Source organism: Protopterus annectens, chromosome 5.part0 (genome assembly GCF_019279795.1).
Source record: "Protopterus annectens isolate FY-2018-M chromosome 5.part0, PAN1.0, whole genome shotgun sequence".
In the NCBI taxonomy this organism is placed as follows: domain Eukaryota; kingdom Metazoa; phylum Chordata; order Ceratodontiformes; family Protopteridae; genus Protopterus; species Protopterus annectens.
Window position 1 is genome coordinate 717,158,327 of NC_056735.1, and position 15,867 is coordinate 717,174,193.

A 15,867-nucleotide genomic window follows, 5' to 3' on the forward strand; every position below is an offset into this window, starting at 1 on the left:
TGTTACAGTCCTACCTGAAAACAGTGGCATATACTTATTTTCAGACATCACAGTTTACACTACATTATGATGACCATTTGTACTATATTGCCAGCATTTAAAACAGCAGTCTCTTATTATGGTTGGAGCAAATTTGCTGGCTTGTCAAAGATTTATGAAACTATGTGTCACTACTCTGATAATGTTACATTCTTTCAGTGACTATACCTGAGCCATGTAGCATTAACATGTATTCCACTGCTGATCAATTTATGTTGTGTTCTGTTTCCCTTTCATTGTCACTCAATGTCATTAAAGAATGACTGTGTAATCATACAGCTATTATGGCATCTTCTGCTTAGTGTGTATTTTTATTATAAGGGTATGTATTATAGCTATATTTACCATTATCCAACAATTTTAAGCTACTTGAAGTTGTCCTGATGGTAGCAAACTGACAAGGGTACCCCACACTTTTCTATTGCAAGCAACAGTCTCCAGCTTAACCTGTGTAGCCCCTATGCATTTCTAGAATATCATTCACAGGGAGTTGTCAAGTGATCTGTGAATGTTACATATCTGGTATGAAGTACCTTTGGAGGGATCCTCACACTATGCACATCAACTATGACTTTTTGAGTGAAATAGCAGTGAACGTACGCTGCAATTATCCTAGATTGTCGAGATCATCACTGTTTAGTAAAGGGAGCACCTAGTTATACCATGTGATGCAACCTCATATCAGCTACTTCTATACATAATCTCCTAACATCTGTCATTACCCTAAACTGATAGCCATAGCTGAGGATGCCAAAGATTGATTGTTCAATTCAGAGCTGAGATCTCACTTCACCACCACACATTAATGATAGATACAAGGAATAAACCGACATGAATGTGAAAATGAAGTGTGGAGATGCACTAGCTACATGTAGATCAAAATATCCTTAATTAGCAAGAATGGTTTATGAAATATTTAGGGAATAATATCCCTTCTTCTTCTTTCGGCTTCTCCCGTTAGGGGTCGCCACTGCAGATCAACTCGATATCCCTACTACTATCTAACAAACCATGATATTCACTTGTGATCTTTCAAAGGCACAATAGCTGTTTTATCTTTAATTATAATGAAAAAAAAAAAAACATTTTTAATTTAAATTTTAGACTGTATCAGTAAATCAGACTACAGTTATGGATCGTATGCAGAATACGTGTATGAATCCAGATAGCTTTTTTACACTTGACTACCCTGTGTTTAATGCTTCCAGTTTCAGGTCTGTCCACTTCTTGTCACACATTGAACACATTTTGCTGAAAAAAGTCTGAGTGGTGGAACTGGCCATGTCATCTTGTATTGACTTTGCCGAACAGCTTAGATTTTTTTCATTAGGTAGAAAATATATTTTCAGTTTTACATAAAACGAAACAAAACAGCCAAAAACAAGGAATCTGTATTTTCTTGATAAAAACACTTTTTTAATATACAAACTGTTTATACAGTATATAGCAAGGCGAATACCGAAACTACGGATCTTTTGACTAGAAGGGTAAATCAAACTCGTGTTTTATTAATAAAAGTGACAAAATACAATTTGCGATAATCTGTAAGATAGCTTTGGTTCATTTTATACGTGCAGTAATTCACAGCACGCTGTACATTTATTAGTGAAAATGAATACCCTGGGTACTGAGGGCACACAAGTTTGACCTGGTGTGTCTCTGTCACAACATCCCAGGCAGATGTTGATAACCCCTAGTAAACAGGTAACCTGTGATGGATCAGGTACTTAAGATAGTTGGAAAGTGGAAGAGTTAAGCACTATGTCAGTTCATTGAAGAAGTATTTAGTGCTGGCACTGGGAGGGGTGATGTTACCGATGCAGCATTTTAGGGGCTACTGTTTCATAGATATTTTATATCGTAGCAATTATGTTTTTTCTGCAGCAATTAGGTGAAGGTTAAGATTTCTTTTTCTTTTGTAACACTGAAGCACGTTTCAGGTTCAAGCTACTTTTTCCACAGCAAGCTTCTCCAAAAAAAAAAAAAAACTCGAGGATTGAAGTCATTAAATAATGACACGCATTTGAGTTACCCTTCAGAAAATGTACGCGGAAATAAAAATATTTTATTCTAGCAACTTTCCAAGTTTACAACAGCAATACTTAAAAATTACCCCCCCCCCCCCATTATTTCAGGCTTTGAACATATTTGCTGTGCTAATAGGTTGAGAGCTATAACGGATCGGGGATTGGGTTACCACATTTTCAAATGCCCAAAGTAGGAGATTTTTGGTACAAACGTCAGATTTTGCAGGGCAAAACATACCCTCGGCCAGTACAAAGGAAGAACTTCATTTTTTGCCTAAATAAAAGCTTATTCTTGTAGTGTTTTAGTTGTTTATTCTGTTTCTTATAACATTTATGTGTTTTAGCTACAGAATAACTGTTTTATGCAACTATTACATAAAATATAGGAGCTACGTTTGTCCTAAAATCTCAGGACATTTGCCATTTTTTTTTTCGATTTCTTTGCAGGACACAACTGCCCAAAGACGGACTGTCCCTTGCAAAATGGGACAGGTGGTAACCCTAAGGACTGTAGTAGTCTAATGTCTGGCCAAAGTTTAAAAACTTGAATCAATCCGACACAGGGTCTAAGTGTTTCCACTTCAGCGCAGAAAATATTTCACACCTAAGTTAGTATGTTCCATAACCTGTACAAATTTGAGGCTCATACTGCCAACAAACAAAAGTGATTTAAGCACAATCGGCGAAGGGCCGCATACCTCTCAAGTGTACCTCATTGTGAGAAACGTACCTCATTTGGGGGTCTTAAAAACTTCAAGTTCCTCAAAGTTCTACATTGAAAGACTCTGTCACACATTCATTGTTAGGATTTTTTAAGTGAAATCCATCGTAAATAGAAATGAATCATATTAATTATTTAAAAGATCTTCTTTATAAGTAAAACCAGCATATTTTAACCGTCCTATGACCTTCCTAGTTGAAGTTGCTAGTAAGCCATTAGCATGTGTTCCACATTTTGCCCATTTGTTCCACATTGTAAGCGCTGGTGTTCCTCATTTTGGAGATGGAAGGTTGAGAGCTATGGGCGAAGGAGTTAAACGGCTAAAACACACATCACGTGACTTATACAAAGTGAAACAGGACTGACTGAAGGGCATCAACAGTGAGAACAACGCTACTAAGTTCCGTGTACTGGGAAAGTAATAACATAATCCGTATTAACACACTAATTTGCAATAAAGTTAAGTATTCCTACTAATTTGGGACATAAGGCTAAGACTCGTTGGGAGTAATTGGTAAAGTAAATGTGTACATTGAGCTTCCAGTACTTTTCGGTTGTACCGCTATTAAACAATATGCTGACTTGGTGAGTTTTCCGTGTGACTACAGCTGTCACGAGGCAGTGTGGGCGGGACTTTTGTCACTTAGTGTACTTTTATATGACAGGACAGGAGTGCCCATTTACCAAAGAACGAAAGGGCAACGACTTTGCTCTTGCACATTGAAAAGCCAGGATCGTCCTTATTTGCCTGTGTTTGCAGGTAAGAAGTTAACGCTGCATGTGAGAGTTGATGATAGGCATGAACACTGTTGCAAGTTGCACTACAGGGTCTAAAAAATCTCTTTACAGTTCAAAGATCAGCTGAAAAGCAACGAAAAGTCTCTCTTTTTGCAGGCGTCTGTGATTTCTTGTTCAAAATGTTGATGTGCCTGTCCAAAACTCAGATTATTCAGGACAAATGTAGTGGTTTACAATGAACAAATAATGATTTGTATTAAAGTCTCACTCTTCTTTTGTGTCAGAAAGTGTAGGTGAATTAGTCCTTTTATGCTATTAACTTTTTTATGGCCAGTATTTGTAATTGTCAAAAACTGTCCCTATGCTTCTCCACTGTCCCCGATTTCACAGAACGTACCTGCATAAGTCTTGATCTTTCCTCAAAATACTGAATGCTGGCTCCCACAGTGTGGAACAAATGGGACAACGTGTGGAACACTTACTAACTGCTTCAAATGAGAGTATCACAACATGGTTAATAATTGTTTTTCATATTGCCATACAGTTCTTTTGAAAATGGTGCAACAGTTCACAAACTCATTGGTGCAAAAAGACTGCGGGTTCTGTTCACACACCTGGTAGATAGTGCAGCATAAATAGGGTGTTGCACTCCTGATGTGTCATCCTCTGGATGAGACATTTAACAGAGGTCTGATCTGCTTGAGTTGCTGGCAGCTCATGTGGATTTAAAAGGTCCCATGACATCTGGGAAGTCCCTTGATGCCTCGTATAATTTTTTTCCTAATAGTTGAAGTACCACTTAAGATCTTCCCTGAAAAGAGGCCACAAGCCTAGTGTGACTAAGCTAGTCAGCAACCAATAAATACAAATTAATGTGATTCAGTATTACTACTGGAATTTGTTAGAAAAAACATTGTAACAGTGAATTTGTATAATATCCTTTCAGTGTGGCACATGAAGTTATTAATTGTCAAATTGAACAGTGCTCCTCATAATGAGGTTCAGGTGAGAGGCATGCATACCTGAGTTTGTCTCATACATTTACCATATCCCCTCATACAATTTTCAATCTTCTGGATAATGATTAAAGATTAAAGTTTGTCAGTGTCAGTCATTAGAGTTTTAATAATTCTTATTGTTCAAGAAATGCATGTTGCTGCAAAAGCTGTTGCTCTGTTAACTTTTTATAACATGAATTAGAGTAATATTTGAAAACTGGCCTTGATTTGAGGACTTTGCCCCCACCAATTACTTTTAGCTTTGTCCAGAATTATTTAACAAAAAAGTTGATAGCATGCCTGCACCTGATTATGCTTGTTTATGTCCCTGATGCTGGAGATATGTGATTGAGTATTATATAAACATGACAACTGATAGTTCATGTGCCATTTAGATTAAGTTCACAATTTGGTCCTCAACATTTATCTTCACAAGTTTGGAAGGGTATCTTGCAAAAATGAAACCTACAGTGAGATGAAAATATGTTGCTTTGTATTTACAAATGTTTTGTTGGTGGAATCATTTAGTGAATTTTTGGTTGAAAATCTTTTAACACTTGCCCTTTCAGTGTGAACTTAAGAAATTTTTGTAAAACAAAAATGAGGACCCGCTTTTCTAAATGAAGTACACTTTAGAAGAATGTCATCTCAATGAGGTACAAAGCCAAAAATGTTCTGGGACATTGGACCCAAACCAGAGATACTTTTTAAATATTATTTACACTGACTTGGAAAGTTGACAAAATAAAGAGTACATGAATTAACATGCATTTTTGTAAGTAAATAAGTCAGTAACTGTAGCAGTAGTTGTAAGTTGTTCATTACACTCCACTACCTTTTTCCTCAAAGCATCACTGACCTCAGGTGATCAGAGCAAAATTGTGAGCCAGAACTGTGGGCATCACTGAAAAATCAGGGACATTTGAGAGTTATGGATCATAATTTCATTTGGTATAAGCTGACACTTATTTTGTATTCTGTTCTTTAGCTGGTGTGTGTGTGTGTGTGTGTGTGTGTGTGTGTGTGTGTGTGTGCACACGCGCATGTACAGCTCTCTGTGTTACCTGAAGAATCAGGGACAATGCCTCTAAATCTGGGATGATTTTAAACACTTACACTGCTCAATTAAGAAGTTGATAGACATACAATTTGTGTTAAAAATGTCGGCTTACATGTATGTTTGTGGCAAGAGTGCAATGTATAGAAGCTTCTGCTATGTCATGAGCCAGACATATAATATTGTTTGCATGTGTGCATATATGCATATGCAGACTATAATAAATAATGTTATAATAGTGAACTGACATCATTTGTTTCTGTGGGTATCAAGTTAGCACAAGAAGGAAGCAATCTGTTGAGGTTGCTGAACTTGTGTGATATGGTGAAAATTTGTACTACTGTTACTGCAGAGATTAATGTGGTCATAACTGTCATATATATGAGTCATCACTGACTCTACTGTCATGCACCTGAAGTTCAAGGATATTTGAACCACAAGTTTTGGAGAAACAGATAAAAATATGAGGCAAAAATCTGGACAGTTGAGAGCTATGGTATGTGTGTGTGTGTATAAATATATATATTATTTTTTTAAGAAGGTACTAAATACTTTGTACAGTAATTTTAAGATGTGCTGACCAACGTAATCCACAGAGTAAACGAGTGCCAAGTGGGTAGTTGCAAGAAAATTTAGTGATATAAAACAAGCGCTAATATGGGTATTTCTTTTTAAACATATGAGCATTTCTCCTTTTTAAATTATGAGTGTTGCTTCACTAAAGTAGCACTCCTCACTAATTGTTAATTGTTAATTGACTTAAGACTAACAGCTAACTAACTAACCATGTGATAGGGAAAGATATATAAAATGGCACTGTTTCCAATGTTTGAATTAATTTTTAACTTGAAAAAGCTCGGTATCTAGCCGAGCGAAAGCGCTTGTTGTATATCAATAAATTTTCTTGCAACTACCCACTTGGCACTCGTTTACTCTGTGGATTACGTTGGTCAGATTCTGCTTTGAAGCTTGTTTTTCTTTGATTTGGTGATACTGTTGCTATTTATTTCTTGGTTTTAAGATGTGCTGGATGATCTTATATACCGTAAACATTGGATCACCTAGTAATGCCTCAGTAACCAAGCAATGCTTTGAACATCCATCCTTGGCATGTAGTATAAATCTCCTCAGTTGTTGCTTTAAGAGGAGTTTAGGAGATTCAGTTTATGTTTGCACTCATGCATATGTCATACTTTCTATACTTTTTACGTGCTTTTTAATGGTCTCATAGGCTACTTCAAGAAGTCCTGAAACCAGCATATGCAGAGGGCTGGTTCAATGCCACTTGGACAGTTAGGAAATACAGTATGCTTCAAGTACCAAATGTTTCTTAATTCAAACAGCAAGCTGGAAGTTTGAATTTAGCTCCTTATTAGTGTGAGGAGGTCTGAGTTGTTACTCCCACACACTCATAAAATAAACTAGGAGTTACCAGTCAGTAGAATGAGATGTTAAAACATACATGCTGCAATTCCATTGAAAGCATTTTTGTTGTGGGGTTACTCTCCCACAGCATGGGAGTCCACACCTCCACATCACTGTTTCTTATGTATACTAACTTTGAGATCACTGCACCTTGGAGTAAAGAATACTCCAATAAACTACAGCCTTGAATTTGGTATAGATTATCTGTTTTCATGCTGCTCAGAGAATGTGCCTTCTGTGGAAGGATGGGTGCCAGGCTGGCAACTCGACACTGTAAAACTCCACTGCCAATCATGAGCGGACAGGTGATCCGCAGTGGCGACCCCTAACTGGGAAAAAGCCGAAAGAAGAAGTAGATGCTGCTCAGAGAATCAGCCCTTACAAATACATACCCTTGATTTCTGCAGGAGTCCTATTTGTTTATCTATGTTGCTTATAGTAATACTAAGGAAAAAAATCCTGTATTTTGCCACTGTTTTTCTAGGACATAAATAGAGAAAATTTGAGGTTCTAATAACTTGCCTTCTTGCATATTTATTTTTAACCCCGTCTCTTCAACAATATAAAACTAGAACTTTGATTTTTTTTCTGCTGCGGAAGCACATCCATTTGAAAAAGGATTATAAAAAATAAGGATGATTCCATTTATTATGCAACACAACATTTTGTTGACGGCTAAAGTAGTAGGTGCTAGGCCTTTTTGGCAGTTTGAGCCCTGTATTAGCCAAAGTCACATTAGCAGTGTAGCTATCGCCCTGGGTACTCTGGGCAAATTGGGAACCAGCTAGTCAGTGTACTGAATATAGACACATAATATTGTGAGACTCTGCACCCAGGTGTTATTCATTTGTTAAATGTTGGAAGAGAAGTGCACAGTGGTTGGGAGCATGAATTAACTGTTTGTAAGGGGTGTGTATGTTTTTAAAACCTTGTCCTGAGTGAGTGCAGATAGACTTTTGAGCATACAATTCAGAATATGCAAAAATTCAGGAATGTCAGCTGATGTTAAAGCAGTAAGTGAAGTTGTTGTTTTCCAGGTTCTCATAGTTGTATTCCACTCAGTGTAACTGGTGAGGAGCTCTGCTACAGTGTGTTGTGTAAGATCCCAGCAATAGGTTGTAAATAAGTTTGCACTCACTTTCATATATTTCATGTCTCATTGCTTTGTCCTAGGCCATTCGTGCATGATTGTAGAGTGGCCTAAAACTGAAAACTCAAAAGTTAAAATGATAATAATAATAATAATAATAATAATAACTGAAATTTATTTTCTAGTCCCACAAACCTGTAAAATTTCTTTGTTCCTGATAAGTAAAACTTTGCCCTGAAATTAATTTTTAACTGAAGTCTGTTTCTATATTTAATGTCCAGTAGTTTATTTCAAAAGTTGCATTTAGTGAAGATAATTTTGTCTGTGTCCTACTACTTTTTAAAATTGATATTATAACATCTCTGGCATAGTCATTATTAGTGCCTTAATCTATATTTTCACTGTAGATTTGGGATTTGATTAGTTAGGGTATTACTTTATGAAGTGTATTCATGATGATAGTTTATAAGAATAAACTTTCGTAAATAACATTGATATTATTTATTCATTATATTGAAGCTATTAATGTATTTTTAGTTGAAATCATAATTGCTTCTTTATGTGCTCATTTTCTAGAAAGAAAATGTCTTCCATTAAGATTGAATGTGTTGTTGATGAAAGAAACAAAATTGGAGAGTCACCTGTGTGGGAAGAAAAAGAAGGCACTCTGCTGTATGTGGATATCCAAGAAAAGCAAGTGAAAAGATGGGATGCAGCCAGTGGTCATGTACAAACTGTAAATGTTGGTAAGAGCTCTGGTCGCTGTTGTCTTCTGTAACTAATTACACAACCTCTGTAGCCTTCCTTGAGAATAGTCTGTTGTTCATAGGTTCATAGGTTCATACTAGGCTATCTGCCCTAGGGCATTTATAAGCCTAGCCAGAGTGTGTTTGGCTTTCGCCACCCATTTTAAATTAATTTTGCTATGCGTTTTTTGAGGTTAGTATACTGTGCCACTGTCCAACAGTGACACAGAAGTGATAGCCGGGGTAAACCTACGATCTCCCATCCACTCATCAAGATTCCTCTTGAAGAGAGTCAATGTGGGACTCTGCCTAACCTGGACTGGGATTTTATTCCAGAGTGAAGGGAGCCTCTGGGTTATGAATCTGTCCCTCCAGCATGTCCTATTTATTTCAGTGCTGAGGTTCAAGTCTCTCGAGCGTGTAGCTCAATGGGATTTGGATTTTCTGAGGTGCAGCATGTCCATTAATTCTGGGTTGGACATGGCTTTATACGCCAGGCACAGATCGCCTCTGAGCAGGTGGTATGCCACTGAGTAGAGCTGGAGTTTCTTTAACCGGGCAGCATATGGCATCTGTTTGAGCCCTTTGATCCTCTTGGTGAGGTACTTTTGGGGTCTTTCCAGTTGCTGCAGGTGTCTGGTAAGGTACATCCCAAAAGGGGCATTGTACTCAATTATGGGCCTGATGAGGGATGAGTAAAGAGGCACGATGACCTCCCTGATCTAGATGTGAATCCCTTCATGATTAGGTGGGCTATATAAAATGTTTTTCTAACCACTTTGGCCACGTGGTTGTCAAATGAGAGATTGCTATCAACTTGGGTCCCCAGGTCCCTAATGACTTCTTCTGTACTTAATGGATTACCACCTATGTGGTAATTTGTGGGCACTTTGTTTTTGCTAAAGGGATGACTATACACTTTTGGCGTTTAGCTTGAGGCCATGGCTCTGGCACCAGTTGTCTGTTTCTATGAGGCCCTTTTGGAGGATGCTTGTGTCGGCTGGAGAGTTGATTATGGCACCCAGTTTGCAGTCATCTGCGAACTTGGTCAGCCACAGTCCTTCTGTGTTGGCCTGTACCGAGAAATATATACCGAACAAGAGAGGTCCCAGGACTGAGCCTTGTGGGATGCCACTTGTAACTGGTTTGGAGTCTGACATGGCTCCAGCAATTCTAACTATGTGGGTTCTGTCCTTGAGCCAGTTTGCAACCCATCTAGTGACATAGGGGTTTATATTTAAGCTGGTGAGCTTATCTATAATGCCCGAGTGGGGTATTGTATCGAAGGCTTTTGCGAGGTCCAGGTAGGCTGTGTGGACCACCTTCCCTCGTCAATGGCCTTGGTGACTGTTTCAAAGAAATCAACCAGGTTTAAGAGGCAGGATCTGCCCTTAACAAAGCCAAACTGGGTAGGATCCAGTGTCTGTAGGTCCCCAATATCTTTATTTATGAGGTCCATGATGATCCTTTCCATAGCTTTGCAGACCAAGCTAGTCAGGCTTATGGGGCGATAGTTTCCAGGATCCATTGAGGCACCACCTTTGTGGAGAGGGACCACTGTTGCTGTACGCCACTCTTTGGGTACATATCCTGTAGTAAGGCTAAGATTGAACAGTAGTTTTATGTTTGGGTTTAGCTCTTCTTGGAGTTCATGTAGGTTGAGAAACATATTTGTAGAAGAGAATTTCTTGTTCATTGGTTTAAATGTGGACAGTACAGTGGTGTATCTTGCAGTCAGGCCTGTATCTAGGCAGGGATGAAGGAGGTGGCTGTCGCATGTGCAACTGGAAATGCAGTACCTACTTTAATTCACTTAAACAGCTGCAGTTTTCTGGATGTATAAGTGAATAAAGTTGTGTGTGGAAGTAGCTGGCTGGCCCTGTAGCAAGGAGCTAGGCAAAGCTCTTTCCTAGTGGTTAGAGGAGTGGAGGACATTAGACTTTTTAGCTATAGTTTCACAAGAATATTTTTGTTCCTAATCTTTAGGTTGAGGGTGCATCATTCTAGGGGACTGCATAGGAAACACTTCAGGTAGCGGTAGCTCTGCTTGCAGTTCTTGACTCTCTCGTCTGATTTCTGGCTGGAGTTTCTTACATGCAGAGCTCGCATGTCCTCCCATTGTATGTGAGGCTTTTCACCAGTGTTTGGTTTCTTTCTACATCCCAAATTCAAGCTTTTATGTGAATTGATGATCCAATAAATTACCCATAAGGGTCTGTGTGTGTATGCATGTGTACGTGTGTTTGTGCGGTTGTGTGTGTATATGTGTGTGTCTTTTTTGTGTGTGAGAAATGCACCCTATTGATGGCCTGTTTCCTTGTTTAGGATTGGTCTGTACTTTATTTGCATTCTGGGGTTCTTTTTGTTTGCCCCTTTGGTGACTTAGGCTTGATGGTGGATTTAGAGTACTTGACTACAGCTGGGGGGGGGGGATTGAGCTTAAGATCAGGGATTCTCTTGCATTTGGACTGATTGGCCTTGTTGTAGAGATCAGGAGCACAGTGTGTGCACCTCATGAATGTAGACTGAAGACCACTGCAGCAGGATTGCTACTGAGCATGTGCAATGGCATATGATCAGTTATTTATATAAAGCTCTCATTTGCTGCATGAGCCTGACCTTGGTTTGAAGCCACCAACTCCAACTGGAAGTGTTTGTATATTCAGTATGCACATGTATAGATAAAGACTTGGGGCCCAATGTTTTATATGTGTTCTGTAGTGAATGAATAAAGTAGTATTGCACATCAATGCCAAAGGCGTTTCTGGGTTCTTTAATGACAAATCCCCTTGTGATGAGATGCAGTCTGTCTTATGGGTAATGCCAGCATACAAGGAAAGCAAGGTAACCATTTGACATGTTGGGACCTGCTAGACTGAATCCTTAAATCACAGACTGAATGGCTGAAAGAATGGATTTGCATATACTAAGTCCGAGATTACATTTCTTGGCATATTCCCCTTTTCTCCAAGTAATGATAATCTTGGAGTTGGTATGTATATATTCAGGGGGGTGGGGTGCAGGGAATGGAGGGGGTTGCCTTTCCTGCAAAAAGAAGTTTTAAGGAGAAGAGCAATTTTCGAGATTCACTCTTCTTCGGGTTTTCAGTCTTTTTTTTTAGCTTTTAGGCAGTCAACATTTTGAGTCTTTCACCTTTAAGAGTAGATTTTTAGTAGTAATGTGGTTGACTGTTCTGCTTTGGGTCTTTGCCTGATCTCCTCAGCTGTCACTTTGTAGTGTTACTTGCTGCTTCTGCCATTGCAGCTGCCCCTGAAACTTGGACACTTATCGTGGCAGTCATTAACTTGTAAAAAAAAAATCTGCAGAAGAACAGAGGAAGGAGCTTTAGTCATGTGCCTGTAATGAGGGTCACCCATTAAAGGACATACAGCATGAGACAAGTATGCAGAAATGAATGGACCAAGAATCTAGGTCTAAAGCTTTCCTAGGTCTTAATCACCTTCAGAGTTTCTAGTTCATTAGATGTCTTGCTGCATTTACCAACTGTCTTTTTAGCTAGATGATGTCTCCTGGGTTTTCATTCTTTTTATTGCTTAACATGCAGGCGATGCAGTGAGGGCTTTCCTTGAAAACCACTGCTCCTGACAGCTGAACTGAAAGTTGCAGTTAAATTCTAAACTGATACCTACAGTTTGCCACAATAATGTCACTAATGTTGATTGAATATTTGGGATATAGTTTTTTAGTGGTGATCAGAGATTGGTTTGCAGATCTGTTTGTCAACATTTTTTTTGGCACCCGAAGGACAGGTTTGAGCATAACTATACTGCTCAATGTATGACAATCAATTTTGTCATGTTTATGCTATCCATGATTGATAGGTATATAAATTTATCTAATGTGTCATGTATAAAGGAACATGGTTGACAGATATGTTTGTAGACTCTTTCTGTTTCTCTTCTAACACTGTTTTTTAAATTGGACACTCTAAATAGGTGTGAGGGTACATGCATGTGTGTAGTATGGAAGAACAACCGTGGCAGAGATAACCACCCAGCAGTGTAAATATTTTCTCTAGACTAAATAATTGTTTCTGTTGATGTGAAGTACCAAACTCATGAGTCAAAATGGGAGAAAAGGAGTTATGGCTAGATGAATGTCTGGATCATAATGTAGTTCTGGAAGAATAACAAGTCTTTAACTGTATATTTACCAATACTACTTTTATGTAATGGTCATTACGTTATCACAAATTATACAGAATGAAATTCTAGGGCAAAGCAAGAGAAAATTGAAAGCCATGCCCCGCACATAGTTACTATTGAGAAGTACTTTGGAAGTGAAATGTGCTACTGTGTGTTGCTCGAGTAGTAAACACAGCTCTTGAGACCATTGGATTGGCAGGGCAGAGCTGTTGTTGGCATGTTGTACACCAGGATCTGGGTAAACATATTCCACAAAAACCTCTCCGATACTTGTAGTTTAATGGCTGGAAATGTTCTTTCATATCCTGCAGAGATGTAATTAGTACTGTTAATGTAGCTGATGCACTCAAAACCTGCAGCTAATTATGTTTTCTTTATTTAAAAGTACTGTTTCCAACACTACTAATGTTGTATATTGTGCCACATGTGACACATGCCAGAAGTTCTATGCTGGTAAAACTATTAGTGCTTTAAACAAGAGGATTTATGAGCACTGTCTAGCCATAAGAAAAAAAGATGGTAACAATGCCTTGGCAGTTCATGCTATAGAATATGTACTCTTTAAGAAATTCTCTTTTTTTGTTTTGGAAAGAGTAAACACAAATTTAGTTTCTGGTGACTACAAGACTTTCCTAGAGTGCAGAGAAAGTTTGTGGCAAATATTTTTGATTGCTGATGAATCTCCTGGCCTTAATGGTACTGTTAATATGAAATGTTTTTTACAGATGGCCAGAAATAGGTAGTTTATTAATTTGATTCATCACCATCATTAACATTGTACTAAATTACATTATAGTGTAATTACAACTATTTAGATTTATAAAATATATATACATATACATTTTTATAAGGTATAGTATTTTATTTTATCTTATTTTATTTCATGCATATTTTACATTGTAATTGTTATTACATTGGACTTTTTTGTATTTGTATACATTTATTACATTTAGTATTTATAGATGATGATTTCTTTAAGAAAGTCATGTGACCTAATTAGCAACTATTTATAAGTGACTTTGAATGAAAAAGTCTATGTTCTGATGAAGCTCATGTGAATAAAAGTGAGTGAAAATGAACACAATACTTACAACTGTTCATAGAGATCCATGTGATATAACAGAAGTAAACAGGATATATTACTGTGCAGCTAAATTAATAACTGATAAAGTTCTACCGCAATAACACAGGGTAGTGTGGGAAAGGAAGGGGAGTAATCGAATACCATCATGGAAGTATTGAATAGAGAAAACTATAAAGCAGTTAAGTCAAGAAGTGTCACTGTTAGAAGACTATAGAAGAGGGAACAGATTAACAAAAATACTAAGAAAGATAGATGTGATAAAAGCAATGCGCAATATTAGAACAGACCAGGATCTATCATGCACTATCACAAATAATAAACTACAAATTTCAGCACAGGTGGAAAAACTTAGAAGATACAAAGATAAATATAAAGGAAAAGTCCAAAATAAGCAATTTATTGAGGACCCAAAAAAGTTTTATAGAGAACTGGGAAATAAGATAAAAGGAATTGAAAGACTGCCAAAAAAAGAGGAAGTAGATACATTTTGGAGAAGTATCTATGAAGATCCTGTGGAACATAACAAAGATGCAAAATGAATAGAAGAAGTAAAATAAGGAATAAGAAGTTTAAAGGTACAGGATATGAAATGGGATGAAACAACAGCAAGAGAGATTGAATAAAATTAAGAAAAGTCTCTAACTGGAAAACCCCAGGCCCAGATGCAGTACCTAACTTCTGGTTAAAAGTCTTGACATCTTTGCACAAAGATTTAGCCACCATGAGTAAGAACTATTTATATGCGCACCCAGAACAGGCAGCAACCTGGCTAACAATAGGAAAACAAATGCTCCTACTTAAGGCTGAAACCTGCAAGCTACGCTAAAACTTATAGACCAATAACTTGCCTTCCGATGATGTATAAACTATACATGGGAATTGATGCTGCAGAGTTTATAGTAATTTAGAAGAAAACTAAATTATGGCAGTAGAACAAAAGGGCAATAAAAGAAAGTCATATGGAACAAAGGATTACTTGTTGTTAAATAAAATCATAGTGGGGAACTGTAAAAGGGGGAATAATCTAAGTATGGCATGGATTGACCACAAAAAAGCATTTGATAGTATCCTCATTCATGGATAAAAGAATGCTTAAAAATGTATACGATACACCCCACACTAATAGATTACATTACAGTGACCATGAAACAGTGGCAGACCACTTTGCAATTAAGCCATGATAAAGGACAAATTGTTATCCCAGGGGTAAAAATTCAAAGGGGGATTGTCCAGGGTGACTCTCTGTCACTGTTACTATTCTGCCTTGCCCTTAACCCATTAAGCTGTTTACTCATCATCTTAGGCTATGGCTATAATCTGGCTCCTAGAAAACAACAAAGTCCAATGACTTCTGACCTTCTCTTTGTGGATGATTTTTAACTGTATAGCTCATCGGATGAGGAACTGAAAGCACAACTGGAAGTTGTTAAAACTTTTTCAGATGATATAAGAATGCCACTTGGTCTTGATAAATGTGCAAAAGCAACCTTTAAAACAGGAAAACTGCAACGCCAGGAAAACATCAGTTTGGGACAAGAATGTGATATAAAAGAATTTGAGCAAGAAGGAGTGTATAAATACTTGGGAATTGATGAAGGATCAACAATAAAACATGAACAAATGCGAATAAAACTTAGTAAGGAATACGTCAGAAGACTTAAATTAATCCTGAAAACAGCACTAACATCTGTGAAAAAAATCCAAGCTATAAACCAATTTGCTCTTCCTGTCAGTTTTGGAGTGATTGACTGGCCCCAAAGCATGTTGGCTAGATTA

At 37.6% G+C, this 15,867-nt stretch overlaps 1 protein-coding gene across 1 annotated transcript in view; it reads left to right on the top strand.

Annotated features, from left to right (window-relative positions):
• Positions 1-3,205: 3,205 nt before the first annotated feature.
• Positions 3,206-15,867, top strand: part of RGN (regucalcin) — a 135,789-nt gene continuing 123,127 nt past the window's right edge. Inside the window, exons 1-2 of the mRNA XM_044072562.1 lie at positions 3,206-3,547; positions 8,672-8,841. Of these exons, the coding sequence (XP_043928497.1) occupies positions 8,679-8,841 (163 nt within the window). The 5' untranslated portion in view covers positions 3,206-3,547; positions 8,672-8,678. The remainder of the gene's footprint in view (positions 3,548-8,671; positions 8,842-15,867) is intronic.